A 17,348-nucleotide genomic window follows, 5' to 3' on the forward strand; every position below is an offset into this window, starting at 1 on the left:
TTTGGTGGGGGAATGCATTCCCAGTGGTAGCTGTCCTCATTTACAGCGTTATTCTCGGAAACGAAGTATGTGCAGCCGTGACAGACTATGCCACAGCTCCTCTGCAGTTTGGAAGCTGGGACAAATGGAAAGAGCACATAGTCAAGAGAGGTTGTGATTTGTTTTCACTATCCAAGCTTGCTCTCGCAGTACCCAAATGAAGGATGAGCTTTGTGGCAAGCAAAATCAGCAGACTGCCTGACGGGGGGTTTTGGTAAGATAAATGTATTGCTTGTGTTTTGTGGGGGAGGGTTTCTTGGGTTTTTTTAATTATTATTTTTATTTTTCTATATCAACTACATAGAATTGCCTCTTAGCAATAACTAACACATTTTGCAGAATCATATGTGATGGAAAGGGGTGATCCAAGAAGCCAGAAGGGAAAATATTATTTTTGATCATTCATTTGTGACCTTCAGAGGTAATCATCAAGTTTTCTCAGATGTCTATGAACAGGCAGAAGCCAGGAACTTCCAGAGCAAAGAATGCTGACTAACAGATATCGTTTCTTTTCTTTGAACAGTTATAATTAACCCCCCCCCCCTTTGTTTCCCCCCGCTTTCCCTATGGCCTAAAGTAGAAAAGGAAAAATAAAAGCTCCCTGGTCTTAACGAGTTGTTGCCTCTGGAACAGTAATAGCCTGAGAACATAAGTATGGAGGTGGAGGAAGGCAGGATGAGGAGTCTGCTATTTTCATAGCAGTGCGTTGGTGGGTGTTTGTCTTGGTTCATTATCGTTGCTGTTCAATAGCAAGTGGTGGTTAGTGCTGTATCTCGTTGTCTGTACTATAATTTAATCCCTTTATGTTCTATTTATGTTTTTCTCTTTATGTTTTTCTTTGCCAGACTCAATTCTGTCATTATGAAAACTTTTTCTGTTATCATTCATACATATTAGCCTTTGTTAGAGAAAAGATAGTTGTAGAAAGTAACTCTTAAATATTTATGGACCCCAAGAATGATAAAGACATTTGCTTCTTAAAATCGAGGTTTTTTTTAAAACAGATTTGGGGGTCTTGATTTTGGAATCTTTAACAAGCATTTCATGACAAGTTAAAGAAATGAGTTGCATTAGATCTATGAAATCCTACCAGAATCACTTTGCTCTAATCTACTTTAAGTTGGATCCTATGTCTTAGGTTTTTCTAAGTCTGAAGGTTTACTTTTCCTCATCCTAACTTAGGTAAGTATTGCTGGAAGATATGTTGATTGTTTTATTAGCCTAACCTGAGATCTTGTTCTTGGGCTCCTCTTCTTTCCAGCAGAGAGAGCCAAGTTTCCTAGCTGCTTAGAGTGGGCACAGAAGAGATCCATTGACATCTGACTTTTTGCTGACTCATTGGTTATATAAGCCTTGTAAATACAATTATCCATATACTTCATTAGGTTACTGGGCAGGTGGCCCCCTTCCTGTTTACTGATCTTTTATTCCTTCAGCATCCTCTTCTTCCTTAAGACTTTTTGGTAACATAGTCTCAACTATTAACCAAGTGAATTCTAAGAAGTGAAGGACAAATCCTTTTTTTTCTCTCTGTCTTTTTTGGAATTGCTTTCTTAACTGTTTCTTTACCTTGATTATGATAAAATTCCAAATTCTGTATTCTCTTGGCACATGAAACGGTAATAATACCTTTCCTCATTTATGACCTGGTTAAAGTAATAACTTCCTTTTCTGTCTTTGAGACCTCAGATCAAATGCCCTTGTTCAAAGAATTCTTCTATAACTTCCCAATCTAAAGTAGTTTTCCCTCCCTTACATTATTCCTTTTTTCATAGCACCCTTTTTTTTCTTCTTTGTAGTACTTCTCAATAATTTATATTATTTGATTACTGGTTATTTCATCTCTACCATTCTTATCCACTCAGACGTTAAGCCTCATAGAAAACAGAGATGCTTTGTTTTGTTCATTAGTACATGCCCAAACATCTAGCAAACTTCCTGGCTGAGAGTTGAAGAAAGGACAAGTAAGCAGTATTCTATATGTAAAGGCCCTGTGGTGAGAAGAAGGGATGAGTTGCAGGGGTTGAAAAAGACCAGTTTGACTAGAGTGGGGGAAGCATGCTGTAAGATGAAGCTAGAGAAATAGATCCAGGGCTTAAATCATGTAGGACTGACTTGATAGACCACATTCAGATACTTGTTCTTTTAAGAGTTGGCAGCTGCAGGTGGGGGTTGCCTGGATGGCTCAGTCAGTTAAGCATTTGAATCTTGGTTTCAGCTCAGGTCATGATCTTCTGGTTCATGAGGTCATGATCTCCTGGTTCAAGAGATCAAGCCAGCATCAAGCCCCACTATCTGCTAATAGTGCAGAGCCTGCTTAGGATTCTCTCTCTCCCTCTCTTTCTGCCCCTCCCCCCAAAAAAGTCGTGGTAAGCTACGTAAAAGAATTTAAGCATTTGGTGATTTAGAACTTATTTAAAAAAAAAATCTGTGTCATGTGGTGCTCAAACTCACTTCCCCGAGATTAGAGTCACATGTTCTACAGACTAAATCAGCCAGGCGCCTCAGCACTTAAAAAAAAAAAAATTCTCCAGCTTAACTGAAAGCCTGATTGAATTCAGGTAGATTAGTCAGTGATCCAGGAAAGAGATAACAAGAGTTTGTCGGTGGTAGAGATAGATGGGAGAGTATTATAATTTGATGGAAATTTGGAAAGTAAAATAGATAGGACTTGGTGTTGAATTGGATATAGGTAGAAGGCAGAAGATGTCAGGAATGGTTCCTGGACTTTGGTTTGGTTTAGTTTGGCCTTGGCTTGGCCTTGTTTTATAACCAGGTGAGAGATAGAGATGGAGAACACTATAAGAAAACCAGGTTTGTAGGAGGAATTGTGGTGTTTGGTTTTGGACATGCATATTTTAATATAGTCAAGCAGGTTTTTGGATCTATAAGTCTAGATTCCAAAGGAGATTTTGCTACTATTAGCATTGAGAACCCTTTGGAAGTACCTTTGGAATAAAGTGCAAAACAGTGATTTAGACCTACCTTGGGATCTCATCTCCTGCCAGAGCCCTATTTATATAACCTCACAAACTACTCAATTATCTTAAAGAAGCTACTATATTTCCTTCTTCTGGGCCTTTGTTCATACTGCGTTGTCATCTTGAAACGCCTTTCTTTATCACTTCTCTTTATATCAAAAAGTTCTAACTTCTTCCTTCAAGGCTCTTTTTTTTTTTTTTTTTTACCTCCTCCAAGAATCCTCCTCTGTTCCCTTTTCCTTCTGAATATGTGACTCCTTCCTATGCTCAAGAAGTACTTTGCCTTCATATCTGCTACATCATTTACTTAATTGAACCTGTATTTTAGTTGATCATTTTCATGTCTCACTGACTAGATTATATGTTTCTTGAGAGCAGGGATTCACCTTTATTCAGTGCTTTATATAAGGAAAACAAAGAATAGTTGCAAAATGAATTAAATGGTAGGAAACCTCAATCTTTTGTATAATCTGCTTCCTTAATATCATAGCATCATGATATCCTTTCTCCATCTATGTACTCCTGATTTTCTCTAGGCTGTCCCTACATTTTACCCTACAGATACCTAGATACATCAGAGAACTAGTCTTCCATTCATATGCAAAGTCCCTGAACTAGCCATTTTCATTATGTAATTTTACTTTATTTGTACTTTATCAGAAAAACTGAAATCTTGCTATTGCTTATCACCTGTGAAAAAATTGGCCAAGATAGGAAGGACCAGCATCCATACAGGATGTCAGAGACACCTAAGGGATGCTACTAAGGTGACAGTGGAGGAAAGACTTAAAGGAGATGATGGAATAAGCTGTGCAGGTTTGTGGGGAAAAGTATTACAGGCAGGAGGAACACTAAATGGAAAAGCCTTGAAATAGGTACATGCCTGATACATTCCAGAAACAGCAAGGAGGCCATTGTAGCTGGTGGCAGTGGAGTAAGGGATGAATAGTAGGAGATACAGATAGGGAGGTAATGGATGTGCTGCATGTGCCAGGTCATGGTTGTTCAGGCTATTGTAAGGACTTTGGCCTTAACTCTGACTCACATAGGGAACACTGGAAAGTTTTAGGTGTAAAAGACTGTTGTGACCTCATATTTTTTTATGTGTGGTTTTTTTGTTTGTTTGTTTGTTTTAGAGAGAGAATGTGTGCACGCGTGTAAGCAGAGGAGGGGCAGACAGAGAGAGAGGGAGAAAATCCCAAGCAAGCTCCATACTGTCTTTCAGTGCAGAACCTGATGCGGGGCTCAATTCCATGAACCATGAGATCACGACCTGAGCTGAAATCAAGAGTCAGACATGTACCCAACTGAGCCACCCAGGCGTCCCATGACCTGATATGTTTTTAAAGGATCACTCTAGTTGCTGTACAGATTATTGATTATAAAAATATTAATCTAGTGATAGTTAAGAGACTTCCTGCAACAGTCCAGGTGAGAGTTAATTGTGGCTTATACCAGAGTGGTGGCAGTGGAGATTCAGTGAGATGTGGTGAGATTTTATGTCTCTTTAGCAAGTAGAGCCCAAAACATTTGCTGGAGAAATGTAATATACATAGGGGGTAACAACTTAGACTCTGGAACCAGACTGTCTGGGTTTAAACATTTGGCTTTTCCCCTTCTTTACTTTGTGATCTTGAACAACTTAAATTATTTATGCTTTATGCTTTAGTTTTCTTAGCTTTAAACTATAGTGGTGTCATTGTAAGAACCATACAATTTACTGAACATACAAAAGATTTAGAACCTTGCCTGGCATATAGTAAATACTTTATGTATTAGCAACTATGATTATTAATGTTGCTGTTAACTGGATAGAGTATGTGAGAGAAAGAGGACTTAAAGTTGACTCCAAGGCTTTGGATCTGAGCATATGGATCAATGAAGTAGCCATTGGCTGAGATGGGAAAGACTGCAGGAAGAGCAGGTTTTGGGGATATCAGGAATTCAGTTTTGTACATAGTAAATTTGAAATGACCATTAGACATCCAAGAAGAGATATTAAGTGGGTAGCTGGATCTAGAGTTAAGCACAGTATGGGCTGAAGGCATACATTTGGAACTCGTCAACAAATAAATGGTATTTAAGACCATTTTAAGAGAAAGAAGAGCATTTAAGCCCTGAAATGGGATTGGGGATGTGTGGTTTGGACATCCCCTCCTTAGAGCCTCCATTCTTTAAGCTACCGAACAAGCCTGAAAAGTTCAGTGATAGCCCAGTTATCACACACCCTATGGGGTTTTCCACATTCTTCCATTGCTTTAGCATTTTATCAAAATTGAGTGAAATAAATAGGATTAAGCTGAGACTTAGAAATCTTTTGTTTTAAGGAAACTTGTGTTATAAAAGTATTTGTAGGGAATTACCTTGTAATGGGGAACTCATTGGTGGCAAGTTTTACAAATTGGCTAATCCACACATGGATTTTATATGTATTTTTAAATCCTCAGCAGTGAAAACATTTCTGTGTCACCTTCTTCTTTTGCTGGCTAGTGAATGCTCAGAAAATAGAAACTAATTTTAGCCTTAGCCGAGTTGTGTGCTTCAGACTAATCATTCTGAAGTCTTGTGAGAATAGTTTTTGAATAATCCATAGCCCAAGTCACTATTTCTTTCTAATAAATCATAATCTCAGAAGGAAACTTGGATCATCTATAGCAAATGTCAATCAGTATATCCTCATGTGACATTTTTAACATTCAGGCATGAAGTCTCTGTTTGGGTACTTCCAGTGGCATACATGAACTGAAACTTGAAACCCCCTGGTTAAGTTGAACCTCTCACTTTCAGTATATGTTATTTTTTCTTTTAGTTATCGGGGAGAGAGGTTTCTCTCACAATCTGTTACTCACCTGTAAAATAAATTTTCTTAACTGGTTGACCTCTCAGGTTCCTTCGGAGCTCAAAGCACCTGTACTTACAAAAATAACATTTAACCATCACAAAGGAGCATACTATTGACTACTAGGATTGCAGGCTCCTTAAGTGTGTTTTCTTTGTTTTTTTGGTACTTCCACTGCCTAACATAGGCCCTGTGCATAGGAAACATTCTGCAAAGCTTTGTTAAAATGACAATAAATCATCTGACCAGGCTTATATGAATCTATTAAGTCCAAACATCAGGCCTGGCAGTGCTAATCCTCAATGATGCCTTTCATGTAAGCCAGGAAACCAGTGCTCCTGTGACATAGCAGTTCTGAGCAGCAATCCTAGATCCTGTAATGGATATTTTGCAGTTGGGTTAGAGCAGGGTAGACCAGATAGGATGTTAATAATCTAAATTGATATTCAACACAGTTGATTTTTCCTCAGCAGCCTTGGAGGGATGAGTATCATCTATTGGAAACTATTTTTCTTACAAAAATCCTGGCATTTGTTCCATTTGTAGTAACATAAGCTTAGTCACTGTATGACATATGAGAGATAGAAGCACGTTAAGGCAGTGCTGGTGAGCATTTATATTAAACATTTCCTAGATATTTTTGCACAAAAAATTGTGTTAGCTTCTTGGGGTACAAAGATGAATATAACTTGTTTCCTGGCCTCAGGAACTTAGGTCAGTAGAAGCAAGCCACCCGATCATTTCAACATAATGTGATAAGGACATTGAGAGAAGTGTATGTATAGGTACATGGGAATATGAAGAAAGCCATTAATCCAGCTGGGAGAGGGAGTTTGTTGGGAAAGATGTCCTGGAAGAGGTTACATCTGAAGTGGTTCTTGAAGGATGAATAGAAGTTAGCCAGAAAAGGAAAGAACATGCCCTCGACTATATGGCCAGAAGCCCAGAGGTGTGAAACAGCATGCCATGTCAGAAGAACCAGATTATACAGGTGTGATCCTAAGCCTATGTGGATTTAAATTTAAGGTTTCCATTGTTTTCAAATGATCCATGATACAGGTTTTTTTTTTTTTGTCATTTGCTGAGGCACGTAATAGGATCCTTAGCCACAAAACTAGTGTGCAAACTCCACCAGAATTCACATTTCAGTGAGCGTGTCCTCTACTCATTGTCACATACACGGTATTCCCCATGAAGTTACTTTAAAACTTCGTTATTTATAGAAAATGGATCTGAAAAGTGCTGGTTGTAAAAAAGCGCATAGGGCCTTAAGTGGTTCTTAATGCACAAAAAGGAAGTTTGGGACAAACTAAACTACAGTACCAACTTTAGAAGTGGCCAGGATTATTATCATGAGTATTAAGCAATAAAACATTATTTTATTTTTCTAAGCAAACTTTTCCCAGAATACCCATATAACATAGATGAAAGCAGTGGTAATCAGGGTTCCAGGAACCCTACTCACTTGCTTCCACTATTCCCCTCTGTGGTAGTCTAAACACATCTCTGTAGAACCTAGGACTATTCCATATAACCAAAGTTCTGTATAAAAATATGAAAAAGTGATCCCTAGAACTTACAGGAAAAACTCCATTGTGTACAAGGATTATTTATCAAGTGAGAAAAAAAACTTTGTGACAGGTAAAAAGGCCTGTTTTTAAGGCTGTAAGTTGAATCTTGATTTTAGCTCCAAGGTAAAAATGGAACGCTTAGAGAAAAAGCTTGCTGGCTATGGGTTTGGTGGAACTTCAGTTCATTTTTATTTTCTACTACTCCCACTTGAGATTTCCTCTTCATTGCACAGCAGACTAAATGTCAGTCAGAATTGCTCAACAGAGTTGTGCTTACTGTGAGAAGGGAAGGGCATGTCATTTCTACAGTGAGACGCTGGAGATAGGTGAAAAGTCTTCCCGTAATAAATATATACTTGCTGCACAAAGTGCTAATTGACTTGAGGTTTCTTTTCTTTTTGTTAAGGATAAGGTGTTGGGGGTGTTGGCAAAGGCAAGCCTCCAGGAGATAATGATACAGAATTCAATAGCTCCTAAGGCAGGACTCTTTCCTCTGTTGTACCTTCTCAACACAACCTGCCTGACAGAAAAAGAAAAATTTATATGATGAACCAGAGTATCTTTGTGTTTATCATTGATTAGGAGATCGATTTCTGTCTGGTTCTTAAGACCAAGATTATGAATCTCTAGGGATTACAGTTTATATTGGATTTGGGGCGCGGGGTAGTCTCTCAACAATCCAATATTCTATCCTGTTGCCCCCACTAAATATAAGTGCACTTGAATTGAGCCACACACTCTAGTTTTGGGTCAGAGCCGTGGCCCCAATACCTGTGAGAAAAATTTTGGAAGAATAATGGAGCTGCATCTGCAGGTGCCCAAGTATTCAATTTGCAAAGGCTACACTGCACAACCCGTTCGATGAAATCGGCCTTGGAAAAGATCCACTTTCAGAAAAACCAAAATAGTCCAGATTCTATTTGTTTTCAGATTAATTACAAAGACTTCTCCACTTCCCACCCTTCTTCTTTTACTCTAAAATGCCTGCTTAATTTTCTCAGAAATGATGTCGATTATGTAGTGTGCAGAAATTTCCTGAAAGAGAGCCAGTATTCTATAAAGCACAGATATAAAGTCTATGAAGTCTATAAAGACTTCATTCCGCTAAGTAGACAGGATGGGGCTGTTGGCTTTTATTGAAGGCAGTGATGTCAAGTCAGGGATTTCTGAATCTTTTCTAGTTACAAATATGTACCTTTGAGTAATAAACCAGGTAAGGAATAGAAAAAGGTAACTTTTTGAATGCTCACGATGTTTGGCAGGCATAATCTGATTTCACATATATTTAACATTTTTTCAGATAATCTCACAAGAGAATGATAACCCCACTGAATAGATAAGAAAACTTAGACTCAAAGAGAACAAGTAGGTAGCCCAAAGACACCTAGCTAGTAAGGTGGCAAAGCCAGGTGTGAACCTAGGTCTTTCTACTCCTTGCTCTTTCCACCATGTTCCTTCATACATGATTGTTCTCAAAGCTGGGTGCTCCCATATTCTGACACTTCCATATACTCAGAGAAAGTAGATAGATCTGTAATGTATTTGCAAATGAATATTGCAAGCCATTATAAAACTTTTATCAAATATTCTCCCCAAGATAGCTCAACTCTGCCCCTGACTAATTGGTCTTTTGAGGCATCACCGTTTAAATTTTCTCTTGAACTGTTTTCGGATCAATTAACTAAAATCTGTTAAAAGATCATTTAAGTGTGGCAAATTAATTTTTTTAAGATTTTATTTTTAAGTAATCTCTACACGCAGCATGGGCTCACACCCGCAGCCCTGGGATCAAGAGTCACATGGCTTACTGACTGGGCCATCCAGGCACCCCCTAGCAAATGAATTCTTTTTTTTTTTTTTTTTTTTTTAATGTTTATTTTTAAGAGAGAGACAGCATGAGCAGGGCAGGGGCAGAGAGAGAGGGAAAGAGAGAATTTCAAGCAGGCTCCATACTGTCAGCACAGATCCCAATGCAGGGCTCAATCCCACGAATTGCTAGATCGTGACCTAAGCTAAAATCAAGTCCGACGCTTAACCAACCCAAGCGCCCTGGCAAATGCATTAATAGTAAGAAACAAAGTGCAAACAAAGCAGCATATCTATTTGTTATAGCAACAGTAAGATCATGAATTGTAGCCTTTGACCATACCTCTAGCTGTGTAGCACTTTGCCCAGCTTCCAATAAGTAGTCAAAATACATTTAACAGACTGGTTTTTGCTCCTAGATTTTCTCTGTACAAATTAATACTGTCCCCAGCCATAAGTGTCCAGGACTTGCTACACTGGTAGGTATGATCACTCATGAAAGCCCTTCAGCCTATGGTCACATGAAGCCCTATTGAATAAATAATCTTGCCACTTGATAAGGTAATAAGAAGTACCTCACAGTCACTTCATTTGTAAATTAGTAATAACGTTGTCTACTTTATAGGCCTGTTGTGAGCTTTGCAAGATTAGGTAGCCAGCTGCCTAGCCACAAGACCAACAGTCAAGAAAGATGACTATTACTTGTACTGTAGTACCTTGAATTACATTATTCCTTTGGTTCAGACTCTGTATATTCCATGATCATGCCTGAAATGTGAAAGATCTTAAAAGGAAGTATATTCTAGAATCTTTTAATACTTGAATTTTTTAAAAGAACTACTTAGAATGATAGAAAAAATAATAGCCAGTAGTAACTGTTTACTCTGTGTCCAGGACTGTTTTTGAGCACTATTATGTTTATTTACCCATTTCATTCTCAAAACAGTCTTCTGAAGTGGGCCTTAGTATTATTCCCATTTTACAGTTGATGAAATGGATGCAGAGTTTAAGCAACTTGCCCCAGGTCACATGAGTAGTAAGTAGCAAAGCTGGATTTGAACCCAAGCAGTTTTATGCCAGAAACCATGCTTCACTACTATACTAAATGTAGCCAAATTAAATAACTTTGTTTTTCTGATTTGTGCCTTTTCATGTATGTTTAAGAAAGTCCTTCCCTATTTTCCAATATCGCCTTCTCAAAGGTTTAAAATTTGCTTTTAGAGACACCTGGGTGGCTCAGTTGGTTAAGCATCTGACTCTTGATTTCAGCTCAGGTCATTATCTCAGAGTTTGTGAGATCGAGCCCATGTTGGGCTCTGTGCTGACAGCGTGGAGCCTGCTTGGGATTTTCTTTCTCTCCCTCTCTCTCTGCCCCTCCCCAACTCATGCTCCCACGTGCACTCTCTCTCAAAATAAATAAACATTAAAAAAATAAAAATTAAAAAATAGAATTTGCTTTTCACATTTGCATTTTAATTGTCTGTCTGGAATGAGGTGGAATTTAATTTTATGTTGTTATATATGGATACCTGATATGCCAGCAAAGGCTTTTGAAAAAGAGAACCACTTTTTCAGTTGGTGCCTTTGTGACTCCCAGCTAAGTACTCTTACCTCTGAGGGCTTTTGTTCATAGCTCAAAAGATACTAAGAGAGTACTCACACCCCCTGTCCTGTAAATCTATAGTTCAGTTTATCTTTTTCTTTCCTTCTCCATTCCTCTTCTCTTCTCCCCTCTTTTTTCCCCTCTCCACCTGTCACACAATTTCTCCCTCTTCTCTCTCCTTCCTTTTTAAGGATAGTGCCTGCCAATATTGGGAAGAGTTACTGAGTAATTGAGTGATTCATACTTTCAACTGTTATGCTTCCCTCCTGCAGAAGCTGTGGGGTTAGTTTTCTTTGAAGGCTGAGGACAGTAGGTTCTGTCAGATACACTCTTACAGGCATATTGATGATTCTGAGTGGGAGTCATATACTGGAAAGATACAGTGTGGCCCCAGACAGCTCAGGACAGAAGTCAGATTAAAGAGTCTGGTCTACCTCTTTAGTTATTGTGTAGGGAAATAAAATCACAACCAAACTGTGATCTATTTTATAAATAATTATATTGAAATGTTACTGTGGTTTTTTTTTCAAGTTTAGAGATATAATAAAACCTTGATTTTATTCCCAAAGCCATATTTTCACCAGTATGATCAATATTTATCCTCCCTGAGTAATAGTTAAACTTGTTTTCTGTACCTGCACTTCTTTACACAAGAGACTACATGTGAGGTGATATTCAGATAACAAAGAACCTAAGAAAACTAGACAATGCATAAGCTTGTAGTCTTGGGTCAGTGGTATTTCATATTTACTTTCCTTTTCCTGTGGTAGATTTAAGCTATTAAACATAATACACAATCAGAGTCTATTACGTACTATAGTTATGGGATCTGAAATCCCATTCAGAAAGAAAATCATGCATTGGAAACCCTGTGCAACTGAAGAGAGAGTTTCTAAGCTCCATTTTCAACTTTTTTCAACGTGCTTATCTGGGACTCTGGCTCATTCTCCTTTCTGCTGCTTCCCTCTGGCCCTTTCACTGCTCGTTAGCTTGCACCTAAAAATGAATGGGGCCGATGGAGGAAGTTACACAAAATAATTATTTGCTAGTCCCTAACTATTCTGGACATTTTTGTTATTAGGGGAACATAATGTCATTTTGCTATTCATTTCAGTTTTAAATTATCTTTTGATTTTATTTAAATGCACATTATTTCTCATTTGTTCATCTAAAAAGGAAATAGTTTTTATTCATATCAGTAGTAAAAATTAATTCCAGTAATGAACTAATGTTTTTAGAGTTCTAGAGCACCATAATTCCTGCTCAGATGGCAAACTGAGGAGATATAACCAAGATAAAACAAAGACTGACAAGCTAATTATCAGCATTTCACGAATATTTAACATTTGGTATAAGAGGGTAGCCTACAGTTCTTTCTATCAAATTGTTGGCTGGTTACAGATTAGGGCTGGGGACCAAGTAAAGGGTTATGATGTTAACCTCCAAGATGGTAATTTGTAATTTGACACTCATACTGGGAATTTTATTACCCTGAAATGGTTCTTTTATTATTTATTTCTGTTCCTGCTCAGTAGAGAGCAATTTCTAAGGACTTTTTGCATGAGCCCTACTTTAATGTACCACAGGCCACACCCAAGGTTTTTTGTTTTGTTTTGTTTTTGTTTTTATATCCTGAGTTAGGGAAACCTGACCTCTCCCAGCTTTGGCTAACAGCTTTGAAATTGGATAGTTTCAGTTTTCAAATCTGAGCAGCTTGCCTTCTTCTTTATCTCCTTTGAGTGGTTGCTCACCCATACGAAGGATAGTTTTTGTGTGTGTTTTGGAATCCCTTGTCTAATAAAAAACCTTTTACTGGATAGAATTCACAAAGTTTGAACTCCAGAAGACCTGAACTTAGTTGTTGACTTGATTAATTTCTTACCTCTCACTGTCCCTCTCCCTGAGTATTCACTTTCTCTTGCCCAAGTTTATCACAGTTACTTGTGATCTGGGATATTAACTCTAACAGGATACCACATTTATCCTTGGCACTTTCAGTAGTAACTTCTCTTTCTTACCACCACCTGTTTCCAGCTACCAATTGAGGGTCCCTATCAGAATAGAGAGAATAATTCCATCACCTTGACATACTTTGGATAAAAAGACACTGTGATAAATAGGACTTTTATATCTAGCCAGTAAAATACCTGTTGTCACCAGCATTCTGGATGACCATAATCTGAGAGCGTGGATTGGAATTAGTGATGTCTGAATACTAAAATGCTTTTCATATAATTAAATTGAAATTAAATTGAAATGCAGATGTACCTTGTTTCACAAAAGTATGTGTGAAGAATGTAAATTAAATCATGCTTTAAATCCACTAGGGGAGCTTTGAATATTGTGATAAATTCTCTAACAAAGGAAGACACCCCCAGTTTACATCTTGTGCATATCTTTTTTCATATGTCTGTTTTGTGTAAAGCAAAGTATACTTGTATAAGGACAGTACCCAAGAGGGAGATGGGGCTTGTATAGGACAGGAGGACTTTGGTCAACTATCTGTGCTGAGATCTGGGAGTATGTAAATTTTCAATACATTTGGCCCATTGATTCCGGAGAGGTAGTCCTCTTGGGCTCCTTCTAACATCCACTTCTTATTTTTACACTAGATTGAGCGTTTGGAAGTAAGCAGCCTCGCCCAGACTTCCAGTGCAGTGGCCTCCAGCACTGATGGCAGTATCCACACAGACTCTGTGGATGGAACACCGGACCCTCAGCGCACAAAGGCTGCTATTGCTCATCTGCAGCAGAAGATCCTGAAGCTCACAGAACAGATCAAGATTGCACAAACAGCCCGGGATGACAACGTTGCTGAGTACTTGAAGCTTGCCAACAGTGCAGACAAGCAGCAGGCTGCCCGCATCAAGCAGGTCTTTGAGAAGAAGAACCAGAAATCTGCCCAAACCATCCTCCAGCTACAAAAGAAGCTTGAGCACTACCACAGGAAGCTCCGAGAGGTGGAGCAGAATGGGATTCCCCGGCAGCCGAAGGATGTCTTCAGGGACATGCACCAGGGTCTGAAGGATGTGGGAGCAAAGGTGACTGGCTTCAGTGAAGGTGTGGTGGACAGTGTCAAAGGTGGACTTTCTAGCTTCTCCCAGGCAACCCATTCAGCAGCAGGGGCCGTAGTCTCAAAACCCAGAGAGATTGCTTCACTAATCCGGAATAAATTTGGCAGTGCAGACAACATCCCTAACCTGAAGGACTCTTTAGAGGAAGGGCAAGTGGATGATGGGGGGAAGGCTTTGGGGGTGATTTCAAACTTTCAATCAAGCCCAAAATATGGTAGTGAGGAAGATTGTTCTAGTGCCACTTCAGGCTCAGTGGGAGCCAATAGCACCACTGGAGGCATTGCTGTAGGAGCATCCAGCTCCAAAACAAACACTCTGGACATGCAGAGCTCAGGATTTGATGCACTACTACATGAGATCCAGGAGATCCGGGAAACCCAGGCCAGACTGGAGGAATCCTTTGAGACCCTCAAGGAACATTATCAGAGAGACTATTCATTAATAATGCAGGCCTTACAGGAGGAGCGATATAGGTAAGTTATATGGCATTAAAATCCTAAATTATTTCTGTTTGCAGTTCCCCTCCCTTTGGATATGGGGAAGTGGCTTTAAAAGGTCTGAGAAGGGTGTCCTTTTTTTTTTTTTTTTTTGTAGTGTCCAGAGCACTTTAGATATGTCCTATGGCATCCACATAGTTCCTATGAGAGCAAAATAGAGACACAGCAAAGTTAAATGACTCCTAAGATCATACACCAATGAAGCATTTTGGTTAGAGCATGACAATTACTGTAGCTCTCTAGTATTCTGTTCCAGTTTAGGACTTTCACATGAAGCCTGCACTTTCTAAGACATTTCACCTATTTATAATCACAGAACCACAAATCATTGCAACCTACAATTGTACTACATTGAATTCAAAGATCTACAACCCTCTGAACGCTAAGAAATCTAAGAAAAATCTAAGATATAGCCTGCCTAAAATGTAATGAACACTGTAGATATTTGGCCTTAAATGCACTTATGTAAGCATTTGGTGTGGAGAGAGTAGACTGAAAATATATCCAGATAAACAACGTCCATTACCTTTGTTATGAATTGGCAAGTGTTTGAATGGGTGTGGACTTAAACATGAAACGGTTCTACAGTAGTTAGCGAATTCTCAAAGGGCTAACTGCTTCGAGTCATAATCTGTGCTAAAGGTAAAAGCTGGTCTTCTGTTCCATATTACAATCCATATTCATATTAGACCACTCTCAGTTCTCTAAATACGTGTTTTTCCCCCTTGTTTCCATCACATGCAAAGAGAAATATCCCCCATGGAGTACTCATTCAGATCCAAAGTCTGTCAGGCAGAGACAGGCCACCTCATTGATACAGATTAAGGGCCAGTCTTACAGAAGCCACAGGTCAGGGGAGGTCTTGAAAGACCTGAGTTTTGGTTCTATCCCACATACTAACTCAAGAGAATCCTCATTTCTTCCACTCTAATACCAAGGGTTGAACAGACGATCTCTTAAGGTCCATTTCACCTCTTAAAAAAAAAAAAAAGTTTTTGTTTTTTTTTGTTTTTTTTTTTTTTAAGTTTGCTTTTATGAGAAAATTTTAAGGCTTGTAATAAATTGTTCATGTGCATCACTTAGCTCTGAGAGGAGTTACAGCTGAGGGTGGTTTCAGGTGGTAAAAATACTATTCAGTAATTCAGTCCTGCCTCTTATCTTTGCTCTTCTGTCCTTGACTTCTAACTTGAGACTTTAAGGGAGAAGAAAGGTGAGTGTGGGAGAGAGTTCTAAAAGCAAGTATATTACTATTATTTGTGTTTTATATATTCTTTCGTATACTTAAAAGACGATATCTAAAGTGAGCAGTCTAACAATCAAATATACTCTAAAAATAAAACACCTGATCTCTTATACAGTGTGAAACCTAACTTCCAAGTTCAAATTCTAGGTCTGCACTTGCTAACCTTGAAAACTGGGCAAGTTTCTAAAGTTCTCAGTCTTGGTTTCCTCATCTGTAACATAGGAATAATAACAGCCTTTCATATGCTTATTGTGACATTTAAATGGAAAAATTTATGTAAAGCACATAACTCAGTGCCTGGTCCCCTGAGTGCTTGATTGATGTTAGGTGGCAGTTGCTACTGCTGCTATTGAAATAGATCCCTCTGGGGCGCCTGGGTGGCTCCCCAAATCTAGGTTTCTGCTCAGGTCATGATCTCACAGTTTTGTGAGTCTGAGCCCCGAGTTGGACTCTGCTGTGACAACGCAGAACCTGCTTGGGATTCTCTCTCTCTCCCTTGCTCTCTGCCCCTCCCCCACTCACACTGTCTCTGTCTCTCAAAATAAATAAACTTTAAATAAAATAAAATAGACCCCTCTGAACATTGAGACCTGGGCATCCCACAGTCAGTTGCTTAAAAACACAGTTGCCTGCTTTGATCCCTTTATTTTGAACGGATGGTTAAACATTCCTGGTTTTAAATTCTTTCAGAGCTTAAAAGTCATACAGAGCTTGTTATGTCTTCAAGTCAGATGTAGGCCAATTTGAGAAAATCAGAGAGGAAAAACAGGTCTCCCAAGGCCCAGTTTTGTATCCATTTAAAATAATTCAAGGGCACCTGGGTGGCTCAGGTCACGATCTCACAGTTCTTGGTTTCAAGCCCAACATCAGGCTCTCTGCAGTCAGCACGGAGCTTGCTTCAGATCCTCTGTCTCCCTCTCTCTCTGCCCCTCCCCTGCTTGTTCTCTATCTTTCTCAAAATAAATAAATAAACTTTTAAAAAAATGTTTTAAAAAAGTAAATAAATAATTCAGACGGGACAAAACTTTACCTGGTCATTATCACCTCATTGTAAGAATCAAGTCCAAACCACTTGTGAGGTAATGAGAAGTGCATTTCTTTCATTGCACTTTGGGTTCTCTATAGTTAGTGATTAGTTTTATGGAATAAAGAGAGCATAAAGAAAACTTAAGAATTTTCAAAACCAGAGGTAAAACTTGGAGGGCCAGGGGAAGACATAGTATAATGTATAATCTGACTTCTGTCATATCACTTCAGCTTTAGAATGGTCTTTCCTTAAAACAGAATCCATACACACACACATACACACACACACAGACACACACAATGTATATATATACATACATATATACTGTATGTATGTATATATATATGCATATGTATGTATATATATACACATATGTATGTATGTATATACATATGTATGTATGTATATATATATAAAGGGAAGATTAAATGAATATAAACAAATGAATGGTATGTTTCATTAATTTTTTTAATTTAAACTTTATTTATTTTGAGAGATCATGAGCAGAAGGGGGGGGCAGAGAAAGAGGGAGAGAGAGATAATCTAAAGCAGGCTCCTCACTGTCAGCACAGAGCCTGATGTGGGGCTTGAACTCATGAACTGTGAGATCATGACCTGAGCTGAAACCAAGAGTCAGATGCTTACCCGACTGAGCCATCCAGGCATCC

The 17,348-nt window shown here is 38.7% G+C and overlaps 1 protein-coding gene across 6 annotated transcripts in view; it reads left to right on the plus strand.

Annotated features, from left to right (window-relative positions):
* The window catches only part of TMCC1 (transmembrane and coiled-coil domain family 1), a 240,686-nt gene that overhangs the window by 201,964 nt on the left and 21,374 nt on the right, over positions 1 to 17,348 (plus strand). For all 6 annotated transcript variants that reach the window (XM_027042708.2, XM_053218907.1, XM_053218909.1 and 3 more), the window contains one exon: positions 13,452 to 14,386. In XM_027042708.2, the coding sequence (XP_026898509.1) occupies positions 13,452 to 14,386 (935 nt within the window). The remainder of the gene's footprint in view (positions 1 to 13,451; positions 14,387 to 17,348) is intronic.

Source organism: Acinonyx jubatus, chromosome A2 (assembly GCF_027475565.1).
Source record: "Acinonyx jubatus isolate Ajub_Pintada_27869175 chromosome A2, VMU_Ajub_asm_v1.0, whole genome shotgun sequence".
NCBI classification, from domain to species: Eukaryota; Metazoa; Chordata; class Mammalia; order Carnivora; family Felidae; genus Acinonyx; species Acinonyx jubatus.